The sequence below is a fragment of the Eptesicus fuscus genome, chromosome 11 (assembly GCF_027574615.1).
Source record: "Eptesicus fuscus isolate TK198812 chromosome 11, DD_ASM_mEF_20220401, whole genome shotgun sequence".
Lineage (NCBI taxonomy): Eukaryota > Metazoa > Chordata > Mammalia > Chiroptera > Vespertilionidae > Eptesicus > Eptesicus fuscus.
The window spans coordinates 74,475,566-74,499,409 of record NC_072483.1 but is presented as its reverse complement, the minus strand read 5'-3'; the positions used below and the strand labels follow the sequence as shown (position 1 = coordinate 74,499,409).

Genomic DNA, 23,844 nt, shown 5'->3' with positions numbered 1-23,844 from the left:
ACAGTATATGCAGATATGTCATGCTATTATACATAGGAAAATTAAAACAGGAAGCCCTATTTTAATTATAGCAAATAAAATGATAGAGGTCTGACATCTACATCTGGCCCCGAGGCAATCAGATTTTTTTCTTTTTATTTGAGAGTGATTCCTATATATATATATATATTTAATTTGAGAGAGAGCAACAACCAGTTGCTTTTTGGTAGTGGAGTTGAGTAATGTGAGCTTGAGTGGTTCAGGGGCAATGTGGAGAAAGCCTGTCTAAGAGAGTGAAGCCAGCATAAAAGTAAATGAAAACTAAGTATGGAGACAGAGAGGGAGAAGGTCAGATAACCTGCATGGTGTTTGAGACTAATCATCCTAGGGCCACCTGCAACTCTGCCTTTTCAATTATTTGGTCATTTAAGCCAATAAATTTTTTGTTTTTACCAAATTAAAGAGGCTTCGACTACTTAAAACTGATAGAGCCCCAGCCAGGTAGTTCAGTTGGTTAGAGCAGTGGTCAGCAAACTGTGGCTCGCGAGTCACATGCGGCTCTTTGGCCCTTTGAGTGTGGCTTTTCCACAAAATACCACAGCCTGGGCGAGTCTATTTTGAAGAAGTGGCGTTAGAAGAAGTTTAAGTTTAAAAAATTTGGCTCTCAAAAGAAATTTCAATCGTTGTACTGTTGATATTTGGCTCTGTTGACTAATGAGTTTGCCGACCACTGGGTTAGAGCATTGTCCTGATGTGCCAAGGTTGCAGGTTTGATCCAAGGTCAGGGCACTTACAAGAATCACCAATGAATGCATAACTAAGTGGAACAACAAATTGATGTTTCTCTCTCTCTCTCTCCTTCCCTGTCTCTGTCTTTCTCTCTCTCTCTCTCTCTCTCTCAAATCAATAAATTAAAAAAATCCTCATAGAATATTGGATAAGAGATAAGTGCCATTTGACAGATGAGAAATTTAAAGCTCGGAGAGGTTGACATACCCATTTTCTCATAGCTAGTGAGACAGGCACAGGATTGGGACCCAGTTTATTGCCTAGCTTCAGAGCCTGTGTTCTTAACTAATGCTGATCTTTTCCTGATAGTTTGCCTTTCCCAATTGGCAAGGAAGATGGAACTGGGGACAGAGGAGATGGCAACTTGCCCTTGGACAACCATGGGCCCTCCTTTCCTTTCAAAGGAATTACTGAGCAGCAAAAAGAAGGTATTCGGATGGTGAAAAAGGTGATGATGTCCTTAGAAGGTGAAGATGGGCTGGATGAAATTTATTCTTTCAGGTGAGAAGTGAAAACCTTGATTACAACTTTCAATTGTACTATATAAATTTCTCTTTTGATCATAGGGCTTCCTAATGTTTTCCTTTTTCTGGGCCACTCTTGAATAAGCAGTTCTTCTTTGATAAATATTCTGATTTCATTAAAGAAATAGTATACCAGTCCCTAATCTTTTTTAATCTCTGGATAATGTCACATAATTCTCTTTACCTCTTTCTCGATGTATTTTTCATCTGTACCAAGGGGATCAATCATAGTCTAGACCACTAGTGGTCAATGGGGTCTGAAAGGTTGGCGACTGCTGGTCTAGACCAGTGGTCGGCAAACTCATTAGTCAACAGAGCCAAATATCAACAGTACAACGATTGAAATTTCTTTTGAGAGCCAAATTTTTTAAACTTAAACTTCTTCTAACGCCACTTCTTCAAAATAGACTCGCCCAGGCTGTGGTATTTTGTGGAAGAGCCACACTCAAGGGGCCAAAGAGCCGCATGTGACTCGCGAGCCACAGTTTGCCGACCACAGGTCTAGACTGTATGCTTTGAATGTGTTCAGTCATTAATTCCTTTCTTCCTTATTTTAGGGAATACCACAAATTCCAGATATCATCTGTCATCTTCTCTGTTGTTTGGAGGCCAGATAAAAGTAGAATTGATCTGGATTTATGTTCTCATGAACTAACACTTTACATTGTGTTTGCTACCCCTTAAGTTCTCCCCTCTCTCCCCAGTAAGAAACCTAGAGTTTTCTATCTGCTTTGCCTTAAAACTAAAATATGGACTTCGAAGTTCCTTTATCCCCTGGAGAGTCTTTATTTAACTCTCTCCATTCTGTATAGATACACGTGCCTTTTATTTGGGAGAATTGGAATTAAATAAGAATTGTAGAGTTGTGAGCAGTGATGTTATAGGGTGGTGCCCACCCCATGATACCCTAGATAGGAGTTCTTATCCTCAGGTCTGTGTTTTTCAGGGAGTTTGGTGAACGCTTTCTATTGTGTGAAAACTTATTTATGAATGTGCTTTTATTATAGCCTCAAAATGTCCTTGGTCCTGAAAAAAAACGTTAAGAACAACTGACTGAGTTGAAAGAAAAGATTGAATAGAGGAAGATAGAGATGTTTGTTTTTACCTGTCACTAAGCCAACTCAGTTGTACCTGGCTCTCTCCCAACTTGCCACATTCCTACCATCCCCAGCTATTCCTCCTCTCTTTATGATCAACAACAGTTCACTTCCCCTTCTAGAAAACTAAGCGCATCATTTCAGCACAATTAACATTTTAAAATTGTTGCTTTCATTGTATATTTATTTTATCTTTATTGTTAAAAGTATTACAGATTGCCTTTTTTTTTTAATTAAGTGAGAGTCTGAGACAACTGTGTGTCTTTAAGAAAATTGAGAGGTCTTCCATGCCCTGGCCCTGTCAACTGACCATCGGCTCTAATTTGTCGATAAAGATTTTGGCTTATAAATCGGTAAGTAGTTGGTACACATATTTTTACAGAAATGGTACCTGGCAGACAAATATGCTTACATAAGGAACTGACAATTCATGAGTGGGTTACTCAGTACTGTACTTAGTGCTTCTTTAACTGCTCTCCCTATTTGTATCATCTCTATCTTTTAGGAAAAGGCATGCTAGAAGAGGAAGCTTTATGAATTATCTCTGATGGAGATTGATTCCCTCCTTTTTCTTTCTCTCTATAATTGTTAATAATGAGTTCCAGGCCTTTCTTTCTCTGGAATGCATTAAGTTTTATCATTATAGTATCTAGCTCTTGTTTTCTTTCAAATTTTCTTACTGATTTCTGACTACTGATAGACGTCTCCCCTTTTTTAATGAAAACTGTGGTAACAAGATGTATGGTCCTCGTTTATTTTTTTGGTCTGAGGGTTTAATATAGAAAGTGTTTGAATACATACTAATATTAATATTTATCTGCGGTTTACCTTGGGGGAAAGATGAAATGTAGAAAGAATTATGAAGTAAACTAAAATTTCCACCGTAGGTAAGAGCAAACAAAGCAGTTCAGCTAGATTAATTGATATGGATGATTTTCTGTAAAGTAGGGAGCATATCAGATTGTCACTTTTTGTCAATTGGAATCCTTGCTTTCTCTGCATTTACTTGTTTTCTTGTTTGTTTGAAATAGATTTTACAGGAGAAAGTTAAAAAGTCTTGGACAGTTGTGGATGCAAGAACCCTAAAAAAGGAAGATGTACAAAAAGAAACCGTTTATTGCTTGAATGACGATGATGAAACTGAAGTTCCAAAAGAAGATACTATTCAAGGTATTACAGTACGAGTACCCACTTTTGCTTAAAAGAGCTGTTCTTCAAGGTGATAGGAGGCAGGCTGGAATTTGTATTATTATTGTTTAGAGATATTTCTCTGTGTCTGGAGACACAGCTCTTTGAGGGGATCATGAGACATAGATCCTTTAGCTCTTCTGTTCGGTGTGAGGCAGGATGGTTCCTAGGAGTGCACTTGGGTATTCCATCTCTCTGAGCTTTAAATGTCTCATGTGACAGAACTTAATACTTGGCTTTGTTTTCAAGTTTGAAATTTAAAGTTTGAAGTTTTTTTATTTACTCTATTTTAGTTTTTACTTCCATGATGATTATTTTTCTGAGTGCCAATTTAAGATTATTTTTAAGTGCTAGATATGCTTTTTGAAGTAATTTAGGGCATAAGAAAAATCATTTGTGTTTATTGGGTTTTTTATGTTCGCTAGGCTCTTTGAAGTTTCCTTTTTATATTATACGCATTTGATCTGTATAGTGTATCTAGATGGCATCTCTATCCAGGGGGCTTAGAAACTAGCTGAGAGTGTCTGAATGTTCAGGAGTTAAGATTAGAAGATACCAAATGATGTTTTAAGTTAGAAACCAGGGTCTTTATATAGATGTCTTGCCAGACTATGTGCTGCACAGCATAGGTTTAGTTAGCAAACCTTGAAAAAAAATACCTTTCATCTGGGGTGCTGTGTTGCAGTGTTTGTGGATATTTGTATGTGTTGTAGGGGCAATAGGGGAAATTGGTTAAAGGTGGTGGTGGTGGTGGTGGTGGTGGTGGTGGTGGTTATGGTTTCTTTCTTTCTCCTGGTGGATTATATGTAGACTGTAATCAGTACCCTACATGCTCTACTAATTCTTTAAAAAAAAATTCCATTCAGTAGCGTAGTATAGTTAAGAACATGAATTTTGGAGTCAGACCTAGGATAGAATTATGGCTCCATCATTTGCAAATCATTTGATCCTAGAGTAGTGACCCACCCATAGTAGGAAGAATAGCATGATGAAAGGTGCAGACCAGGAAAGTAGAGGGCCTCCTCAGTGATGTCAGGTAGTTGGGTTGCTGGTGTATTGGGCACATACAGATTAGTAAGGAGAGTAGTATCTCATAGATAGCCTGTATTTTTTCATCTTCTCAACAACCTAATGAAGCACTCTTGTTACTTTCATTTTATAGATAAGGGAATTGTGACCAAAAGACTTTCATTAATGTATTCAAAGTGACATAGCTAGCAAACTAGCAGAACTTAAACTCAAGGCTGTCCTGCTTCAGAGTCTGTGTTGTTACATGCTATTCTGAATTAGGAAGGGCTTTGAATGATAAGCTGAAGAGGTTAGCCTTAATTTTGAAAGCAGCATGGCATTATTTATAGTTTTGAGGAGCAGGTTGTCATTGGTCTGTGATGTAGGAAGATTAATGTGACTGCTGGGTGTAGGATAGTTTGGAAGGAGAAGAGATTAGAGTTGAGGGTGCCAATTATTTTGGTTGCAAGCAAAAAAGACATTTCTGATTATCTTAGGCAAAAGGGAAACTTTTGGATTGAGCAATGGAGAGGGAAACTTACCTAATAATAGACAAACATGTAAATTGACTATACCTCCGTGGCACCCACAGCCAATTATGAGTGAGTATGCAAATAAACCCGACAAAGATGGCAGGCCTGTGGGCAGTGTGCACGCGCACAGGTACTGAGCGGCCGGGGGCGGGGCTGGACGTTGGCATCGTCGCCTGGGCAACCGAGGTCTGATGGTTTGCCCGCTGTATCTGCCTCCCAGGGGGTCCTGCACCGGTGGCTCCTACACACGGTTCCAACCACTGAGGAGTGGTCAGACCCCAGGGCCACCGTCTCTGCCGAGCCAGGAGGCCGCTGCCCTGAGGCCCCTGTGAGAGCATGGCTCTGCCTCCTGCCTTTCAGACCCACCAGGAACAGGAGCAGAGCCCGGCCTTCATGGTCTCTCTGGAAGCAGCCTCCTGGGGCAGGTGAGCAGGTTGGAGATCATGCCTCGGCTCCGCGCCTTCTGGCGGGTGGAGAAGAGACAGCTCGGCTCCTCTTCCTCTCCCCAAACCCCTCTCTTCCTAACCAGAGGCCTCACTGGGAACTTAACTTTCTTTGTTAAACAAGGGAATTCTGGACAATGATTGTCCAACCTCTGCGAACCCAGCAGGAGAACACATCCGGGACCAGGGTGCCCCTGCCGGCCCGGGACCGGGCAGTGACTGTGCACAAGCACACACCTTTCTTCCTGTGCAAGATGGACGGCTGCTCAGAGAACTCTGTGGGACAGCAGGGATCCGCTGAGCAGTTCCTGGGCATCCAGCAACCAGTCCGCCTGCAAAGAGGTTACGGGAGAAGGGTGTCTCTCTGCCGCAGGCGCTCCTGGCCAACCCCTCTGACACCCCCATTGGCGAGGTTTTCCACAGAAACGGCAACGCAGGATGAGACCTGCATTTCCTCACCATCGAGCTCTCTGAGAAACTAAGGAAGAGGTTTCCAAAGCTGTGACTGTGAGCGCTTCATGCAAACCCACACGACCGCTTCTCCAGCCAGCACCTCGTGCCTACTATCACCCACGGGTCTTCCATGTTCCGTTCACCCAAACTTATGACAGCACACCTCCATTGCTGCGAGCTTAGGGGACCGTGATGGAAGAGGCACCATAACTGCTCTGGGGACGCAACAGTGGGGTGACTCAGGGTGCAGAGAACTGGCCGCATTCCCAATGCCCGGATCTGGTTACTACGTGGGATCAAGGCTCTGACTCCCCAGGCCGTGCCTTCCCCGTAAGCTATGCACAGCCCCATTGTGCACCACACTGCTGGGCAGCACGGAGCAGATGCATGAAACTCCCCAGCCCAGGAACAAGCCAGTCTCAAGCAGCTGGTCATGAACTGGCCACTGCAGGGATGGTCCTGCTGGCTGTCCCCGTACTCAATTGCCTGCCGAGGTCCTGACCCTATGGTTTGGTTCACTCCTCTTCCTCCCCAACCCCTTCTAGAGACTCTAACATATATATATATCATCTGAAGAAAGAATGATTCAGAAATTTCCAAATTTAGCAAAATATTGTAAAAAATATAAACCCACAGATCAAAGAAGCTCAGTGAATAGCAAGCACAGGACATAAGAAAGCTACATCAAGACACATAAAAATCACATTGCTCAACACCGATGATGAAAAGAAAAATCTTTTAAGTAGTCAGAAGAAAAGAGACACACTATACACAGGAATAAACATAAGGATTACAAAAGAATTCTCATCAGAAACAGTGTAAGGGAGAAGATAGTAGAGCAACATCATTAAAGTACTCACAAGGGGGGGAAATCCTCTCAATTTATAATTCTAGACTGAATGGAAATATTTTTAAAAATAGTTAAAATATATTTCTCATATATAAAAGATTGAATTTTTTTATCACCAGCAGATTTGTAGTGTAAAAAATATTAAAAGAAGTCCTGCAAGCAGAAATAAAATTTTGCTAGATACAAATAATGATCTATGCCAAGAAATGGAAAACACCAAAGACAGTAAATGCATAGGAAAAAATGTAATAGAAGTTTCTTATTATTTAAATATATTTAAAGATAATTAACTATTTAAACAAATAATTATTATTATACATTAATAAAAATGTATTATTACTTATTTAAATAGTTAATTATCTTTAAATATATTTAAATAATAAGAAACTTCTGTTATATTTTTTCCTACGCATTTACTGTCTTTGGTGTTTTATAACATCTGTGAAAGTAAAATACATGACAACAATAGCACAAAGATTGTCCGGGAAAAATGAAATTTTGTTAAAGTGAAGTTTCTATACAAGATACGAAGTGGTATAATATCCACTTGAAGATAGACCATGACAAGTTAAAATCCTATATAATAAAGAGCTAATATGCAAATAGTCATCATGCCATCATGCCATAACGGCTCAGACACTCAACACTGGGGAGAGAGGAATGGGAACCAGCAGCTGCGCCTGCGCCTCTGGCCCAGGAGAGGGACAAGCCGCCCGCCCTGCACTCCTGGGCACCAGCAGCTGGGGCTGCGGTCCGGGAGAGGGACAAGCTGCCCAGCCCACGGTCCTGGGTGCCAGCAGCTGCAGCTACACCTGCGGCCCAGGAAGGACAAGCTGCACGCCCTGTGGTCCCAGGTGCCTGCAGCTGCAGCCTCGGCGAAGCCACCCGCGCACGGTCCCCTGTGGCTGCGGCCAGCCTGGGCGAAGCTGGCCCGGGTCCTGGGTGCCTGTGGCTGGCCAGAGGGAGGAAAGCCTGGGTCCCGGGTGTGGGGCAAGGCAGAGGCAGTTAGGGGCAATCAGGCCAGCAGGGGAGCAGTTGGGGGTGGTCAGGCCAGTAGGGGAGCAGTTGGGGGCGATCAGGCAGGCAGGCCGGTGAGTGATTAGGAGCCAGTGGTCCCAGATTGCGAGAGGACTGTCCGACTGCTGGTTTAGGCCTGATCGGGCCTAAACCGGCAGTCGGACATCCCTAAAGGGGTCCCCGATTGGAGAGGGTGCAGGCTGGGCTGTGGGAACCCCCCCCTCCATGCACGAATTTCATGCACCAGGCCTCTAGTAGTTGAATATGGTTTGAGTTCAAAGAGCATAGATGTGCAACTTATGTCTCTTAAACTTTTTGCAGTTACTCACATACTCCCTTTGCCTGACCTCCACTCTCTACTCCCAAATATGTAGAGTTCTATTTCTTAGAGAGAAGGACTAGTATATGTGGGCAAAGGAATAGGGTTATATGTTGCAGTCTATTCTATCTTTTTTGCTATGTATAAAAGTTAGAGTTACTGATTTACCTTTTAAATAGATGAATGAAAAAACCCAGAACAGTTTTCATTAGAATTTTCACGTTACTATTAAACAATTTAAGTAAGAAGATGTCTGATGACAGAGAAGCTAAAAAAACATTTGGTTTTGATACCACTCTTAATCATGTGCCATACATTTCCCTGTTAACTTTTTGTTGGAAATTTTTAAAAAGACATATATAAAAGTAAAAAATTTTTTAAAAAATTAAATATATGACATCAACAGATTGACAGGAACAAATAAATGCTGGATCACCACTCTGCCTCAAACACACAAGTTTCTTTGTTTCCTGGAGTAAAGGTGCATATACTTTTCCTTTCCTTTTACCCAAAGCCAGAATCCTTGGATTTTGATGATCCTTCTCCCCACAAAATATATAACACTGTATATTGAAAGAGCATGACCTCCCATAGAGCAGAGGCCTTGGACAGAGAGGGAGCTTTGTGTTTGTTTTTTTTAGAAACCAAGAGCCACCCTAGCCAGTTTGGCTCAATTGATAAGCGTCGGCCTGCTGACCGAAGGGTCCCAGGTTCGATTCCAGTCAAGGCATGTACCTTGGTTGCAGGCCCTGGTTAGACATCCAATCGATATGTTTCTCTCACATTGATGTTGCTCTCTGTCTTTCCCTCTCTCTTCCACTCTCTCTATAAGTCAGTGGAAAAATATCCTCGGATTAGGATTAACAACAAAAAAGAAACCAAGAGCCTATATTTATATGAGCAACCTAAGTAATTAAAAAAAAAATAGACAATCCAATCCCAGAAATAAAATAAATTTAAATGCAGAAAAATATTTAATTTATCAATGAATGTTTCTAAATAGAAAGGTTTTGGCTTCTTCCATTAGGCTCTTGTATGAATTTTTGATAACATTTTGTTTTGAAAATTTCCTGTGGGCATTTTTCTCTGTGGTTCTCCAGGTTTCTGAAGAAATACGTTCATGTTATTATGTTTACAAATCATGATTATATTTTAGTCAACCATGGTTTATCTTTAGAGAATAACTAGTTCATTGCATTTGCTATATTCTTTCCTCTAGGCTGGATAATCATTAAGTAACTAAATTGCAGAATATATACTTAAAAAATGTAATTGGATTTTAATCGACTCTTTGTAGATGTCGTTTGTGTATCTGCTGCTGCTGCTTCTCCATCACAAGGGGCAGAAATTTGATTTTAGGGAATGGTATATGGAGGCTTGATCTGGAGTGTGCATGTATTGTTAGTGTATGCGTAGGGCTAATTTCAGCTCGTAGAGAATGAGGCCCCGTATGCTTAACAGATGCTCTTCTCTTGTTCTCTAGGGTTTCGCTATGGGAGTGATATCATTCCTTTCTCTAAAGTGGATGAGGAACAAATGAAATACAAATCAGAGGGGAAGTGTTTCTCTGTTTTGGGATTTTGTAGATCTTCTCAGGTACAGAACTTAGTTTACTAATTATGAACAAAATAAGTAACCTTTTTCTTGTTATTATTTGAGATGGTGTGATTTTGATGGGTCCTTTTATTTATAACATGTTTATTTAACTTAGTTTTTCTAAAATGTAGTCTGGGCGTTAGTGTCACTATCTTTGATTTTTTTAAAATATTTTTTTATTGATTAGAGAGGAAGGAAAATGGAAAGAGAGATAAACATCAATGATCAGCTGCCTCCTACACACCCCCAGTGGGGTGATGGAACCTGCAACCCAGGCATATGCTCCCTGACCAGAATTGATCCCAGGACCTTTTAGTCTGCAGGCTGATACTCTATCCACTGAGCAAAACCGGCCAGGACACTATCTTTGATTTTTGAAGAGAAAATCAAGATGGAGAAAAGTCAGAAGAATAGATTTAATTGAAAGTCACTTTTTAGCTTTGCTGTCAGTCATAGCTCATAGTAGCCTTAAAGAAACAGTATCTAGTTCTTTGCTATTATATTGCCTTTTCGAAACTGTTATGTATAATGGAGTGTTTATAGGAATGAAGGTCTAGCTGGGTTTTGAATGTCAATAGACCTCTTAGAATATCATTGATTTATGCCAGTCACCGTTCATCTCAATGCCCAGCAGAGAGGTCCAAGATGTGAAATTTGTTCATGTCATATGCTTTTTAGATACCAGTGCAGAGATACACAAAATAGACACAGTGGGAAATGCAGTAATTCACTGAAGGCCTTCGGATACCATATACTGCCCTAGAAAGGGTTATTAAAGATTCCTGGATATCTTAGATAAAATTATTCATGAGGTGAATGAAAATGAATCAGTATAAAATGTATCTTTTCAGGCTCTATAGGGATAAAGATTTTTGTTGATTCTAGATGAACACAATTGAGAATTATAATAAAAATAAATATTACCCAGTATATTGGGCTTGAACGTCTTCATGTTGCTTAAGTATATAGTCCCTGTGTAATTCAGTGTGAGAATAATTCATTGAAGTTGGGAGAATCGTTTTCATGATATGTGTCAGTTGTTAGATACATTTTTAAGACTCATAAGCTGAAAATTAGGAAGATTTACTTAAAGTTGATGACATTTTAATGGTGAGGATACTTTTTGGGATTTGAGAGTCTCTAATAATTTTCTAACAAATTATACTAAATATGCTTTATATACTTCCCAGAGTGAACTCACTTTGGGAGGTATGTAAACTTAAAATTTGTGGTTATTAATGGCAGTGCTTATGAGTCTTTTCAGTGAAACAGGACCTTTAGTCAGACCTGTTTGTACAAACTGGCCTATTGGAAAGTGGCCTTCCTAATTCCAGACAGGCAGAAAAGACCTACTCAAAACATCTGCAGCCCTACCATTTGGCCCAGTGGATAGAGCGTTGGCCTGCGGACTGAAGGGTTCAATTCCAGTCAAGGGCACATGCCGGCTGGATTCCCCAATGGAGGGTGTGCAGGAGGCAGCCAATCAATGATTCTCTCTCATCATTGATGTTTCTATCTCTCTCTCCCTCTCCCTTCCTCTCTGAAATCAATAAAAATATATTAAAAACAACAATAAAATAAGACCAAAAAAATCTGCAAGTGTAATTCAGAACTCAAACAATTGAAATCATCTATGCCTGGCTGGGACTGGGGGAGCCTATTTAGTGAATGGCACAGCAAGGAAGAATGAGCTGGACAAAAAGTACATTTTCCATTTTTTAGAAACTTTTTATTGAATTTATTGGGGTGGCATTGATTAATAAAATTATATAGGTTTCAGGTATACAATTCTATAATACATAATTTGTGTATTGTATTATCAAGTCGAGTCTCCTTCCATCACCATTTATTCCCCTTGTACCCTCTTCTACCTCCCCTTGTCCTCCTTTCCTGCTGGTAATCACTGTACTGTTGTCTGTGTCTATGAGGTTTTTTTTTGTTGTTGTTTTTCTTAATCCCTTCACCTTTTAAAAAGACTTTTATTAACTTTTAAGTCATGAATTATTTTTCTAAATAGACTTTTTGTTTTTAAGCTCTAAACTATTTTTATCTTAAGTATAATCTCAGACAAGTGCAATGAAGGTAACATAATAGCTATCATTTATCCAGTGATTATAATACTCCTGTCATTATACTAAACATTTTATATAAATTCCCATTTCATTCTTTTGTGACCCTCATAGGTAGATGCTCTGATATGTATTTTATACATTAGGAAATTGAAGATTCAGAGCTGTTAAATAACTGGCCCAAGGTCACCTAGCTGGAAGGTGGTGAAATATGGGAATAATCAGGTCTCTGATTCCAAAGCTTATGCCATTGATCAGTTGTAATCTGCCCACCAGATGGACAGCCTTATTTTTGAACAGTCTGTAAAACAGCAAGTTTTACATACCTGCTTTTGTGTATTATTTTAACAAATGTATACACATCGTTTTGTCAACTAAGAAAGTATAAGCATGCACCTTGTAACAGATGAGTAATTATCATTAAATTGATAAAATCACGTAGTTTTCAAATTCCCTTAAAGTGAGGGAAACTAACATTTCTGGATTGAAATGATGTGAAAGTTTTCATTCTATAAAATAGGATTTTTGGTTTGGGATATTTTTTTCTTTTTTTGAAATGTGAATTATTTTTCTTTTTAAAAATTTCAAGAGTCCTTTCAATTTGTCTTTCTCCAAGTTGTCAGTGTTCTGGATATGTAATTATAGATGGGTAAGAATTTAGCCAGAACTTCCCCTAAATGTCTGGCTGTCTTTTGAAAAGTCATTTAGGTGCCTTAGGAAGAGATTTCATTAGCTCTTCTTTAATCAATCAAGAACTATTACAAATTCTAATAGGAGGGCAAATTTATATAAATGTAGCAAACTAAAAATATAGGATTATTCCCATATTTCTTCAAATAATGGTTCTCAAATGGGGAATGGAAGTGGAGATGGAGGGAATTTGAATTACATGGGCCTCACACCCATACCTTTGAGACTTAGCCTTGAGCTACTATGATAGTGCTCATAATTTCTCAGCTTTAGAGGTGGAAGGGCAAAAGAAACCCAAAATACTTTAGAAGCATTGCCTTATACAGCATGTGGCATGTTCTTATAAATAAGCTTCAGGCTCAAGGGCCCCTAAATGAGAGAGAAGTTCTCTCATCTTATTCAATAGGTGCAGGTGGGAACTCTTCAGTGTTCATTTTCTCATCTTTGACCCCTTTGATACTGTGATAGATGAGTAACTAAAGGGGGCAAAAGAACACATAGTGTTTATTTTTGCTTTAGTTACCCTCCCTCCAGTGCTCCCCCTCTGTTGAGTTCTTTGCTCTGGTCTCTTTGCAGTTCTTCATTGCTCTTAGGACCACTTAATTTTGCTGATAAGAGACTTCATGATTGGTTGTTGTTAATCTCGCTAGCTTCCCCCCTTTCCCCTTGAACTGTGGCAATGTACTACTCCAGAAGCAGTTGCCCAAATATACTTCCTGTGTTTTATGTCACTCTGGACTAACACACTATTATCTCTGCCCAGGGTATTTGTGGCCAGACTTTTGATCTCAGTTCCAAACACATCCTTTAAATCTTAACTTAGGTGTCACCATTTGCAGAAGCCTTGCCTGAGCCCTCATGACCAAACTAGATGCCCTTCTTATGTGCTCTTGTGGCACCAAACTGTAATACTGTATTATAAGACTACTCTTGTGTCCTTGTAGCACTGAATGTTAGTACTGCACTGTGGTTAATTTAATATTTATCTAAGCTCCTCAGGACAATCTGTATCTTATTCATTATTGTGTTTATAGTGCCCAGAACAATGTTGATGCATATTAAATGCTCATATATTTATTGTGTTGAATCTTAGGTAATATGTTGTTTCTAGTACTTGTCAGTGTTTTTCAGTAAGAACATTTTGAATGGAATTTCTTAGCAAACTGTGGCATTATGGTTTTATGTATAACTTATTTTGGATCATAACTGATTCTTTTCTCACTCTTGTAGGTCCACAGGAAATATTTCATGGGAAATCAAGTTCTAAAAGTCTTTGCAGCAAAAGATGATGAGGTGAATTGACAATGGGTCTTTGAGGTAGTGTCACAGAATTAAATTGTCATTTTAAGTGAATTGTTTGGGACATTTATAGTTTAAAATGACATTAATTATTGTAACGGCAGTGGGGAAATTCATTGTCCTTTAACTCTGAAAATGAAGAAGTGACTAATGAATTTGTCATAGCATGAGCACAAGACCTTAGGAAGTAGTCCTACCATCGGACAGCAGGTGAATGTTAAAAACAAAAATATTTGAACACATGCATTTAGTATGGGGATCTCAGGGTCCCATGATCAGAAAGGTTGGGGTCAGGTTGATAATTTCAGTATTATGGATATTGGACATTTCGTACTGGCTCTAGTGTCCTGGAGATGAGCTTCACTGACTCTCTGGACCACTTCTGTCATTGAAAAATTTGTCTTTTCCAACCCCCATCTCTTTGCACTCTTTCCCCACCTTCCCGAGAGATTCTGTTTTCAGGCTGGTTTCTGCCTGGCTAACAACCCGTGACTCTTGCATCCTACACTCACGTAAACCTGCCCTCTCTGTAAATATTTTCTGTGTGGCTTCCAAGTCAGAACTTATTTCCTTGGAGATGCTGATCTAAGCTGGAAGATTAGAATATAGTGTCTTTTTAAGACTACTGAAGCAGGTCTCCAAATATTTGTATTTAAAATTAGTAGATGTAGAAGGCTTATTTTGGGGTAAGGGGAGGGTGATGGTGTACAAGATCTAGTCCTCTTAATCCTTTCTTTCTCTTCACTTCTGAAGGGTAGCTGGCTGCAAATTTAGTGAATGGATATGCCATTATTCCATCAGAACACTTGACGTTAGGAGAAAACACTCGGTACTGCACAGATTCACTAGAGCACAATAGGCTCTAATATGTGAATCCTCCAATTTAAAAATCCGAGTTCCTGGGTTTCTCCTAAATCAGATCCTGTTGGTAATCATGCAGTTTTGGGATATATTGTCAACACATCTTAACTGCATTGTTAACTTCTGCTGAATATAAGTCTGGATTTTAGAAGAATGTTAAAGCTGAATATACAGACTTATAATTCATCAACTCATGAGACTGGATAAAATAATCCCCAAGTAGAGTTTTAGAGTAAGAGGAGGAGGAAAAGGTCAAGAGCAGAGTGTCAAGTTAGTTGGAGGAAGAGAAGAACCAAGGGAGGAGTGGCTCACAATGTATAATAATCAGGAGAGAGTGTCACTCTGAAGCCAAAGGAGAAAGTGCAGGGAAAGGGGATGGTCATGCTACTGAGAGGTCAAGTAGAATGGGAGCCAAGGGCTTAGCAATTAGGAGGTCATGGGTGACTTCAGAAGATAATTTCAGTAAGACAGTCAGGTCAGTGGATGGATTATATTGAAGAACAATCTTGTGCTAAGCAGTGACAACAACAAGATGATTATTTCATGGAATTTAGAGGTGAAAGGAAAGAAAGATACATGTAGTCATTTATGGAGAAAGGGGGACAAAGGAAGATTTTGTTGAGGAAGGCTAAGACTTGAGTTTATGTAGAGGGTGAGGGATGAATTCAGAGGATAAGGAAGATTGAAGTGATAAGAGAGAGGATTTAGATGATGAAGTAAAGTTCTGGAAGAGGTAAAGTAAATGTGATCAAATGCAAATGGGTAGAGTGTGGCCTTGAAGTGGGTGAAGGTGTACTTTAAAAAAAAAATCTGAGCCCTAGCTGGTGTTTCTCAGTGGATAGAGTGTCAGCCTGCAGACCAAAGAGTCCTGGGTTCGATTCCGGTCAAGGACACGTACCTTGGTTGCAGGCTCCTCCTCTCTTCCACTCTCTCTAAAAATCAATGGAAAAATATCCTCGGGTAAGGATTAAAAATAAATAAACTTTTAAAAATCTGAAACAGGATGACAGTGGAACACAGTCTTAGGAGTATGTGGTTCCGTTGTGAAAACTCTCCTGTGTTGGATATGTTAATGCTGCATCTTTCTTACTAGGCAGCAGCGGTGGCCCTTTCCTCCCTGATTCATGCTTTGGATGAATTGGCCATGGTGGCCATAGTTCGCTATGCTTACGACAGAAGATCTAATCCTCAGGTTGGCGTGGCTTTTCCTCATATCAAGGACACCTATGAGGTACAACCCACAGGGCTCTTATTCATGATTTTTTCCCCCTTCAGTTTCTTTATTCTAAAAGAGTGCTTCTCAACTGTTAATGTGTGTGGGAATCACTTGGGACAGCTTGTTTGTGCCGCGCCAGCACGGCCAAAGGTGAACCTGAGTGGGGGCGGCTGAAAGGCTTAGAAAAGACAGACAATGAAAGCTGGGTCTCGGTGGGACGCAACTTCCTGAGAGCACCACGAACTGCAAGCCGAGTCTTTATTTTATAGCCAGATGCCACGAGGCAAAGTAAGGGCGTGGTCAAGATATTTACAACATTCTCGTGAGTTTCGATCCTACTCAACTACATGCACCTGATCAAGCTTTGTTTACTTGCAGCCTATATCACTTAGGCATGTGGGGACCATAGGTTCAAGCTTATAACTATAGCTGTTGGCTATAATTGTGCTGGGAGGGCTCTGCCCTCCAAGCTGGGACTTGCACGTGGCCACGAGAGGACTGTGCCCTCTCATCAGTCCAAGGCTTGGACCTGTCCAAACTCTGTAGCCGCGCCCCACACTTGTTAAAATGAATTCTGATTCTGTATTCTGGGGTGGTGCCTGGGATTCTACATTTCTCACAAACTCCTAAGTAATGTCGATGTTGCTGGCCTGTGAACCACATGTTGAGTTGCAATGGGAGAACATAAGTTAATATGAGTATGTAAAGGACTATTTTATCAAATCACTAAAGGTTAACCATGACCTCCTGTTTGCCCTTTCCAGTGACCTTCTCTTGGTTATCATCCTTTTTGACAATCTCAGAACCTAATAGGAATAGATTACCTCTATTTTTTTACAACAGCCTTTATTTACTATGAATAAAGATTGAAGATGAGATTTTGTTGTGATCCTTGTGAAAGTGAGTTTGGTTAGCGATGTCCTATTTAAAATACAGGTCTGCATTTCTTACATTTTCTATTTCTCAAAGAACTTACTGTGGCAGAACTAAAAAAGGGACAGCAAATGACTTGACTTGCACATCAGCCTTCCCATCACCCTGACTCTTCTCATTTATTGTATTGGGCATACATTTTCCAGGTATTCTTTGGTAGTCTTTCTTTGAAGCATGTCTTTCATGTTTAATATTTTCTATACTCTTTGCAGCTGTGTACAGCTAATAACGGTAATCAAAACACTGTACTTTCCATGCACCAGCATTGGGCCTTCTGATTTTCGAAATATTTTTGTTGTGCCATTTTCACAGCATTTGGGACCAGTTTTATATTTTTTTATTAATTGGATTGTTTTTGCTTTTTCCTCCTTTCTTTCTCATTAGTGTTTGGTGTATGTGCAGCTGCCTTTCATGGAAGACTTGCGGCAATACATGTTTTCATCATTGAAAAATAATAAGAAATACACTCCCACGGGTGAGTTTATTTCCATTTTGCTCACTAATTGGCTCTGAACACAAACTGTTCTTGGGAAATCACCTGTCTGCAGTCATTGGCTGGGGCCAAGGTTTCACAGGATGGAATTAGTTGGGTCCAAGTAGCATCATACACAGTAATGAAGGTGGTTCATCATGTGTTTTTCCAGTAATAAGGATAGGTTTGCCCTGAACTCTCCAAACACTCTCTAGGTTCCCCCTTCTGACTTAGGATTTATATCTAGGAAGCAGCTTGTTAGAAATGGATGTACATTCTCTAGTTGTGAGCAGGTTTGCCCTTTACGGAAGTGAGTTGACATATAGTATGAAACCTGGGACTTTAGTGTCATACATAAAATATGTTATAACTTTGACTTGAAGAGTGATAGTGTTGGAGATTACCTTTTCTCTTTGCCCTTTCTTTGTAGTTTCATGGTAACAGTTTAAGTCGCACTGTTCCTCATTTCCAGGAGTTACTTTGAGCTTGGCGTGGAAAGGCCATTATTAAGCATCTGGCTGCAAATGTCAGGGGCTGCACAGAATGAGTCTCACAGATGCAGATCCTGTCTTCCAGAGAGCTCACAGTTTAAGACAGTTGTAACAAAATATAGTAGTGGGCCAGATGTAGAGAACATACCACAAAGAACAAAAAACGACAAGTAGATGTTTTAGTTTACAAGTTTTTCTCTGTGTCAGTGTAGGATTAGGGAATAGTAGGTGACTCTCAAAGCTGGTTTCTCTGTGTGTTTCTTTGGTTAGACCGTTTGGGAGAAGTGTGCAGTAGGAAAGCCGAGAAACAAATGGGCTTCTGGGGCTTGTGTCTTTCCCTTCTTCTATAAATGAGTCCCTCTGCATCATGGGGGAGCCAGGCGTGGACTTCAACATGCAGAAGCTGCCCATGTGTTAGAGTAGTCTATCCCTACCTCTTAATAATCCCAAACTTTAAATGAGCAGAACATTTAAAAAAGAGAACTTGGTTGAGAAATTATGGACATACACCATTCACTCAGGACCTAAAACATTAAATATCTCTTGACCTGTTGATTTATTTTCTGTGAGTTGACATTTTTCTTTGCATTTTCTCCATTAGAAAAATGTATTATTAAAACTGTTTGGCATATTTCCCAAGTAGATATTTATGTAGGGGTGTGCAGTGCTAGAGTGATCTGGCCTGATACGGCCTGATAGCTTGTAATGGCAAATGAAAATCACTGCATGTTCATACACAGGTACCACCTACTATGTTGCTTACGTAGTCAGCTTACGATGGTGATGGCTATGCCAGTGCCTGAAGTCCCCTAGAAAGTCCAAAAATGGGATAGGAAGTTTTATGATAAATATCTGCATGCTCTTTCCTTCTGTAGTAGCTGTTCAAAAGGGAAATTTGTAGCAGTGACGGACAAAAGCATAATGGGTGTTTCAGGAACCGCTTACTCTTTTCTACCTTTTGTCTAGTGACTGTGGATGATCCAAAATTAGCACCTCAGCATTTAGGAACTGAACTGCTGTATGAATCAGCAGCATGAAAGTGACACATGGTAGTTTAAGTAGAAGCATTTTTGAGAGAGTTGCCTTTCATCCACATTGCCTTGGGGCATGTCATTTTTGTTGACTAGGTCGATTTTTATTGAGGAGCACTTGCTTTCTTTTAGGTTTTAGAAAAGTCGTAAAGAAAAGGAAGTCATGTTTTTGCTCTTAAGGATCTTTAGAGTTTGAATAAGGCATGAACACAAGTATGCATATATGCAGAGTGTGCTTAGTGCCATGAGGTTTGTGAGAGGAAAGGGCCCCTTCTGACTTGGGCAGGGGGGTTGTGAAGGAATCTGCTCACTCTGCTCCAATGTTTTCTTCCTGTGATACAAGTTCTATTAAATCCTTATAAAATTAATGCTTTTTTCTTTTCTTTTTTAAAACATTTATATTGATTTTTAGAGAGGAAGAGAGAATAATATCAATGTGAGAGGGAAACATCAGTTGGCTGCCTCCCACACACCCCCTACTGGAGTTTGAGCCCACAACCTGGGCATGTGCTGGGAATAGAGCCAGCAACCTTTTAATGCACGGGACCATGCCCAACCAACTGAGCCACACTGGCCAGGGCTTTTTAAATGTTTTTCTCCTTTAATTACTAATTTCTTTTTAATATTAATTAATTGAATGCTGAATATTTTGAATTGCCATATACAGGTTGGGTTTTGTGTGGCTGTGGTCTGTGGTTTGTGTGGCATTCCACTGGAACAAAGTCTTTTGCTTTTTTAAATTTTTTTAAAATATGTTTTTATTGATTTTAGAGGAAGGCAGGGAGAGGGAGAAACATCGAAGAGAGAGAAACATCATTCAGCTGACTCCTGCACACCTTCTGCTGGGGATGGAGCCCAAAAACTGGGCATGTGCCCTGACAGCAGTCTCTTGGTGCATGTGATAATGTTCAACCAACTAAGGCACACTGGTCAGGGCTAAACTCTCTCGCTTTTGATATGATTTCCATTGTCAAAAGTTCACGGAATGGTAGAACTGGGAAGGACCTAAGAGACCAGTTACTCTAAATAAACTCATTTTTACATAAAAGAAAACCAAGACCAAGGTAAATGATTTGCATAACTAGAGACTATATTTGGCAGAGCCAGGGCTGTGTAACCTGCCAGTATTGCTATGAATAGCTATGAGTGGAAAGCATTTGTTTTAGTGGAAAATAATAGAGTTAGTCTATTTTTCTTTCTGCTTCTTTGTTTATCCTTGTTTTAGAGGCACAGTTAAGTGCTGTCGATGCTCTAATTGACTCCATGAGTTTGGTCAAGAAAGATGAAGAGGGGGACACCATTGAAGACTTATTTCCAACCACCAAAATCCCAAATCCTCAATTTCAGAGATTATTTCAGGTGAGAAAGGAAAGATGAACCAATCATACTTTTTTAAATGAAAGAGAACTGAGTGAAAAATTAGGGTAATTGACCAGTCACTAGCAAATGTTTTTAATCCCCTCAGTTGCTCTATATGTTTAATGGAAGAAAGTCACCTTCTTTCTACTAAAAGAGAAAAATACTCTGAGCTTTTGGAAAGAAAGAAGTCAAGTTAGGGTGCTTTTAATTTCTTTCTGGAGAAAGGCTGTTGTTTTTTCAGGAGGGCTTAATAAAAAGCCGATTTTCCTTTTATGTGTTTTCCAGGCTTTTCTCCTTTTTTAAAATATCCAAATAGTAGAGTTTTAATGAAGTTTATAATAATCACTATTAGGGAAGAAGTGTTCCAGTGCCACATTTGTCAAAAATTTCATAATTAAAGGTAGCATAAAAGTCAGATAAAGAGGTTATAGTATGAAACTATTAAAGAGTAACTAAGATACAGGGAAATATGAATTTCTGAATCTTGGGCCAAAGGAATTGGGAGGTGTAGATTGGATTAAGGGAAATGGAAAGTTGAAAAGAGAGCTGACTTATGCTGAGCAAGGGGAGGCATAGGCCAGGGTTGAAGGGAAGGAGTATTCCAGTCCTGGATTAACTCAGTGACAGCAGGACATAGGCTTTTCTGAACCCCCAAAACTGAAAATGATCACATGCAGCTTTTTCAGGCAAACTCTTCCTCACAGAGCAGTGAAGGCCTATTTATGATGGGGTGGGGGCTGTGGATGGAGAGACCCTCGACTCCCTCTTAACTCACTTCTTAAAGCATCCTTAGCTAGCTCAGGTCCATATTAGGGCCCGCTGTAATTTTGAGGGATCTTCTACACAAGAGAAAGTGCCTGGTTGTTTTTTTTGTTTTTTAATGTTTATAATTCCTTTAAATAATAAGGGGGGAGAGGGGGAACAACTTTTGTTCTAAAATTAGAAATATAAAGCTTAACATGTAAGGCCTGACTCAGGGAATGCTTTAGTAGTCTTAAGTGTAATCAAGTATAAGTTCTTCCATGTTTTTGACAACTGGACGTCAAATGGCCTTTGCCATTTACTTGCATTTTAAAATCCTTATACTTTTCCCACAGTGTCTCCTGCACAGAGCTCTACATCCTCAGGAGCCTCTGCCCCCAGTTCAGCAGCATGTTCTAAATATGCTGGATCCCCCCACTGAGGTGACAGCTAACTGTGAGATTCCTCTCTCCAAAATAAAGACCCTATTCCCTCTGACTGAAGCCATCAAGAAAAAGGATCAACTGACTGCTCAGGACATTTTCCAAGACAAGTAAGTAATGCTATGGTTGCATTTCACATTAGACAACATAAGATTGGTGGTAGTCATAGACTGGGGCTCCAGGACTGACGGTTGGTTGTGGGAGGAAGAAACTTTTGGTTATTTGACCCTGGCCTTGAAAATACTGGTTTCTCATCTGTGCATTGTAGGTCTATTTTATTCTTGTTATTCACCTGGAATGGAGAGCTACCTTCTGGGCTGTTGGCTTTTTAATCAGCATCAAATTCTTGCTTAACACACATACACACGTACACATATATGTATATGTATATGAAGGCTAAACAGTTTTGATTATCTAATACTAAATTTTACCATTTTCTAAAGTAGGGTGCTAGGGATGAGAGGAGAGGGGTGAAGGTCGTAAGGTTTTTTTGTTTGGGAGGTTAGGTATCAGGAGAATGTCAGTGAGATTTTTGGAGGAAAAGTGGGAAGGGGAATGAAAAAACCTGGCCCTGGCGTCCCTGGGTCCGGGTGAGACCATGTGTCCCTGGATCCGGGTGTGGCCTCGTGCACCTAGGCCCGGGTGAGCCCAAGTGGCCCTGGGTCTGGGAGAGGCCAAGCGTCCCTGGGTCCGGGTGAGACCATGTGTCCCTGGATCCGGGTAAGGCCTCGTGCACCTAGGCCCGGGTGAGCCCAAGTGGCCCTGGGTCTGGGAGAGGCCAAGCGTCCCTGGGTCCGGGTGAGACCATGTGTCCCTGGATCCGGGAGAGGCCTCGTGCACCTAGGCCCGGGTGAGCCCAAGTGGCCCTGGGTCTGGGAGAGGCCAAGCGTCCCTGGGTCCGGGTGAGACCATGTGTCCCTGGATCCGGGTGAGGCCTCGTGCACCTAGGCCCGGGTGAGCCCAAGTGGCCCTGGGTCTGGGAGAGGCCAAGCGTCCCTGGGTCCGGGTGAGACCATGTGTCCCTGGATCCGGGTGAGGCCTCGTGCACCTAGGCCCGGGTGAGCCCAAGTGGCCCTGGGTCTGGGAGAGGCCACGCGTCCCTGGGTCCGGGTGAGACCATGTGTCCCTGGATCCGGGTGTGGCCTCGTGCACCTCTGCCCGGGTGAGCCCAAGTGGCCCTGGGTCTGGGAGAGGCCAAGCGTCCCTGGGTCCGGGTGAGACCATGTGTCCCTGGATCCGGGTGAGGCCTCGTGCACCTAGGCCCGGGTGAGCCCAAGTGGCCCTGGGTCTGGGAGAGGCCAAGCGTCCCTGGGTCCGGGTGAGACCATGTGTCCCTGGATCCGGGTGAGGCCTCGTGCACCTAGGCCCGGGTGAGCCCAAGTGGCCCTGGGTCTGGGAGAGGCCAAGTGTCCCTGGGTCCGGGTGAGACCATGTGTCCCTGGATCCGGGTGAGGCCTCGTGCACCTAGGCCCGGGTGAGCCCAAGTGGCCCTGGGTCTGGGAGAGGCCAAGCGTCCCTGGGTCCGGGTGAGACCATGTGTCCCTGGATCCGGGTGAGGCCTCGTGCACCTCGGCCCGGGTGAGCCCAAGTGGCCCTGGGTCTGGGAGAGGCCAAGCCTCCCTGGGTCCGGGTGAGACCATGTGTCCCTGGATCCGGGTGAGGCCTCGTGCACCTAGGCCCGGGTGAGCCCAAGTGGCCCTGGGTCTGGGAGAGGCCAAGCGTCCCTGGGTCCGGGTGAGACCATGTGTCCCTGGATCCGGGTGAGGCCTCGTGCACCTAGGCCCGGGTGAGCCCAAGTGGCCCTGGGTCTGGGAGAGGCCAAGCGTCCCTGGGTCCGGGTGAGACCATGTGTCCCTGGATCCGGGTGAGGCCTCGTGCACCTAGGCCCGGGTGAGCCCAAGTGGCCCTGGGTCTGGGAGAGGCCAAGCGTCCCTGGGTCCGGGTGCGACCATGTGTCCCTGGATCCAGATGAGGCCTCGTGCACCTAGGCCCGGGTGAGCCCAAGTGGCCCTGGGTCTGGGAGAGGCCAAGCGTCCCTGGGTACGGGTGAAGCCAGATTCTGGGTCCGGGTGAGGCCGTGCGCCCCTGGATCCATCCGGGTGAGGCTGGGTCCCAGGCCCGGGTGAGACCACGTGCCCCTTGGGTATGGGTGCCCCTTAGTCCGGGTGACGCCGTGCCCCTGGGTTCGGCCGAGACCAAACCAGAGGGAGTCGGACCTCCATTACCACCATTTGTCCACCATCCAGAGCTGAGGGGTCAGTGCTGACATGTACACATAAGGAACTACTGGACATTGAAATTGGGTCTCAAAAGAACTGTTGGTCCAGGGGGAAGCTCGCTACAGATTGATTCATTTGCCTGTCAGCATAACTATTATTGCTCGTCTCACATTCAGTTCTTATTAGTATATATCTAGTGACATATGATCTCGGGGAAATGATGA

The 23,844-nt window shown here is 41.9% G+C and overlaps 1 protein-coding gene across 2 annotated transcripts in view; it reads left to right on the top strand.

Annotated features, from left to right (window-relative positions):
* The window catches only part of XRCC5 (X-ray repair cross complementing 5), a 90,282-nt gene that overhangs the window by 10,458 nt on the left and 55,980 nt on the right, over positions 1-23,844 (top strand). For both annotated transcript variants that reach the window (XM_054723332.1, XM_054723333.1), the window contains exons 6-14: positions 1,078-1,269; positions 2,628-2,742; positions 3,421-3,559; positions 9,684-9,796; positions 13,786-13,848; positions 15,809-15,946; positions 17,249-17,339; positions 20,084-20,217; positions 21,315-21,511. In XM_054723332.1, coding sequence (XP_054579307.1) covers positions 1,078-1,269; positions 2,628-2,742; positions 3,421-3,559; positions 9,684-9,796; positions 13,786-13,848; positions 15,809-15,946; positions 17,249-17,339; positions 20,084-20,217; positions 21,315-21,511 — 1,182 coding nt within the window. The remainder of the gene's footprint in view (positions 1-1,077; positions 1,270-2,627; positions 2,743-3,420; positions 3,560-9,683; positions 9,797-13,785; positions 13,849-15,808; positions 15,947-17,248; positions 17,340-20,083; positions 20,218-21,314; positions 21,512-23,844) is intronic.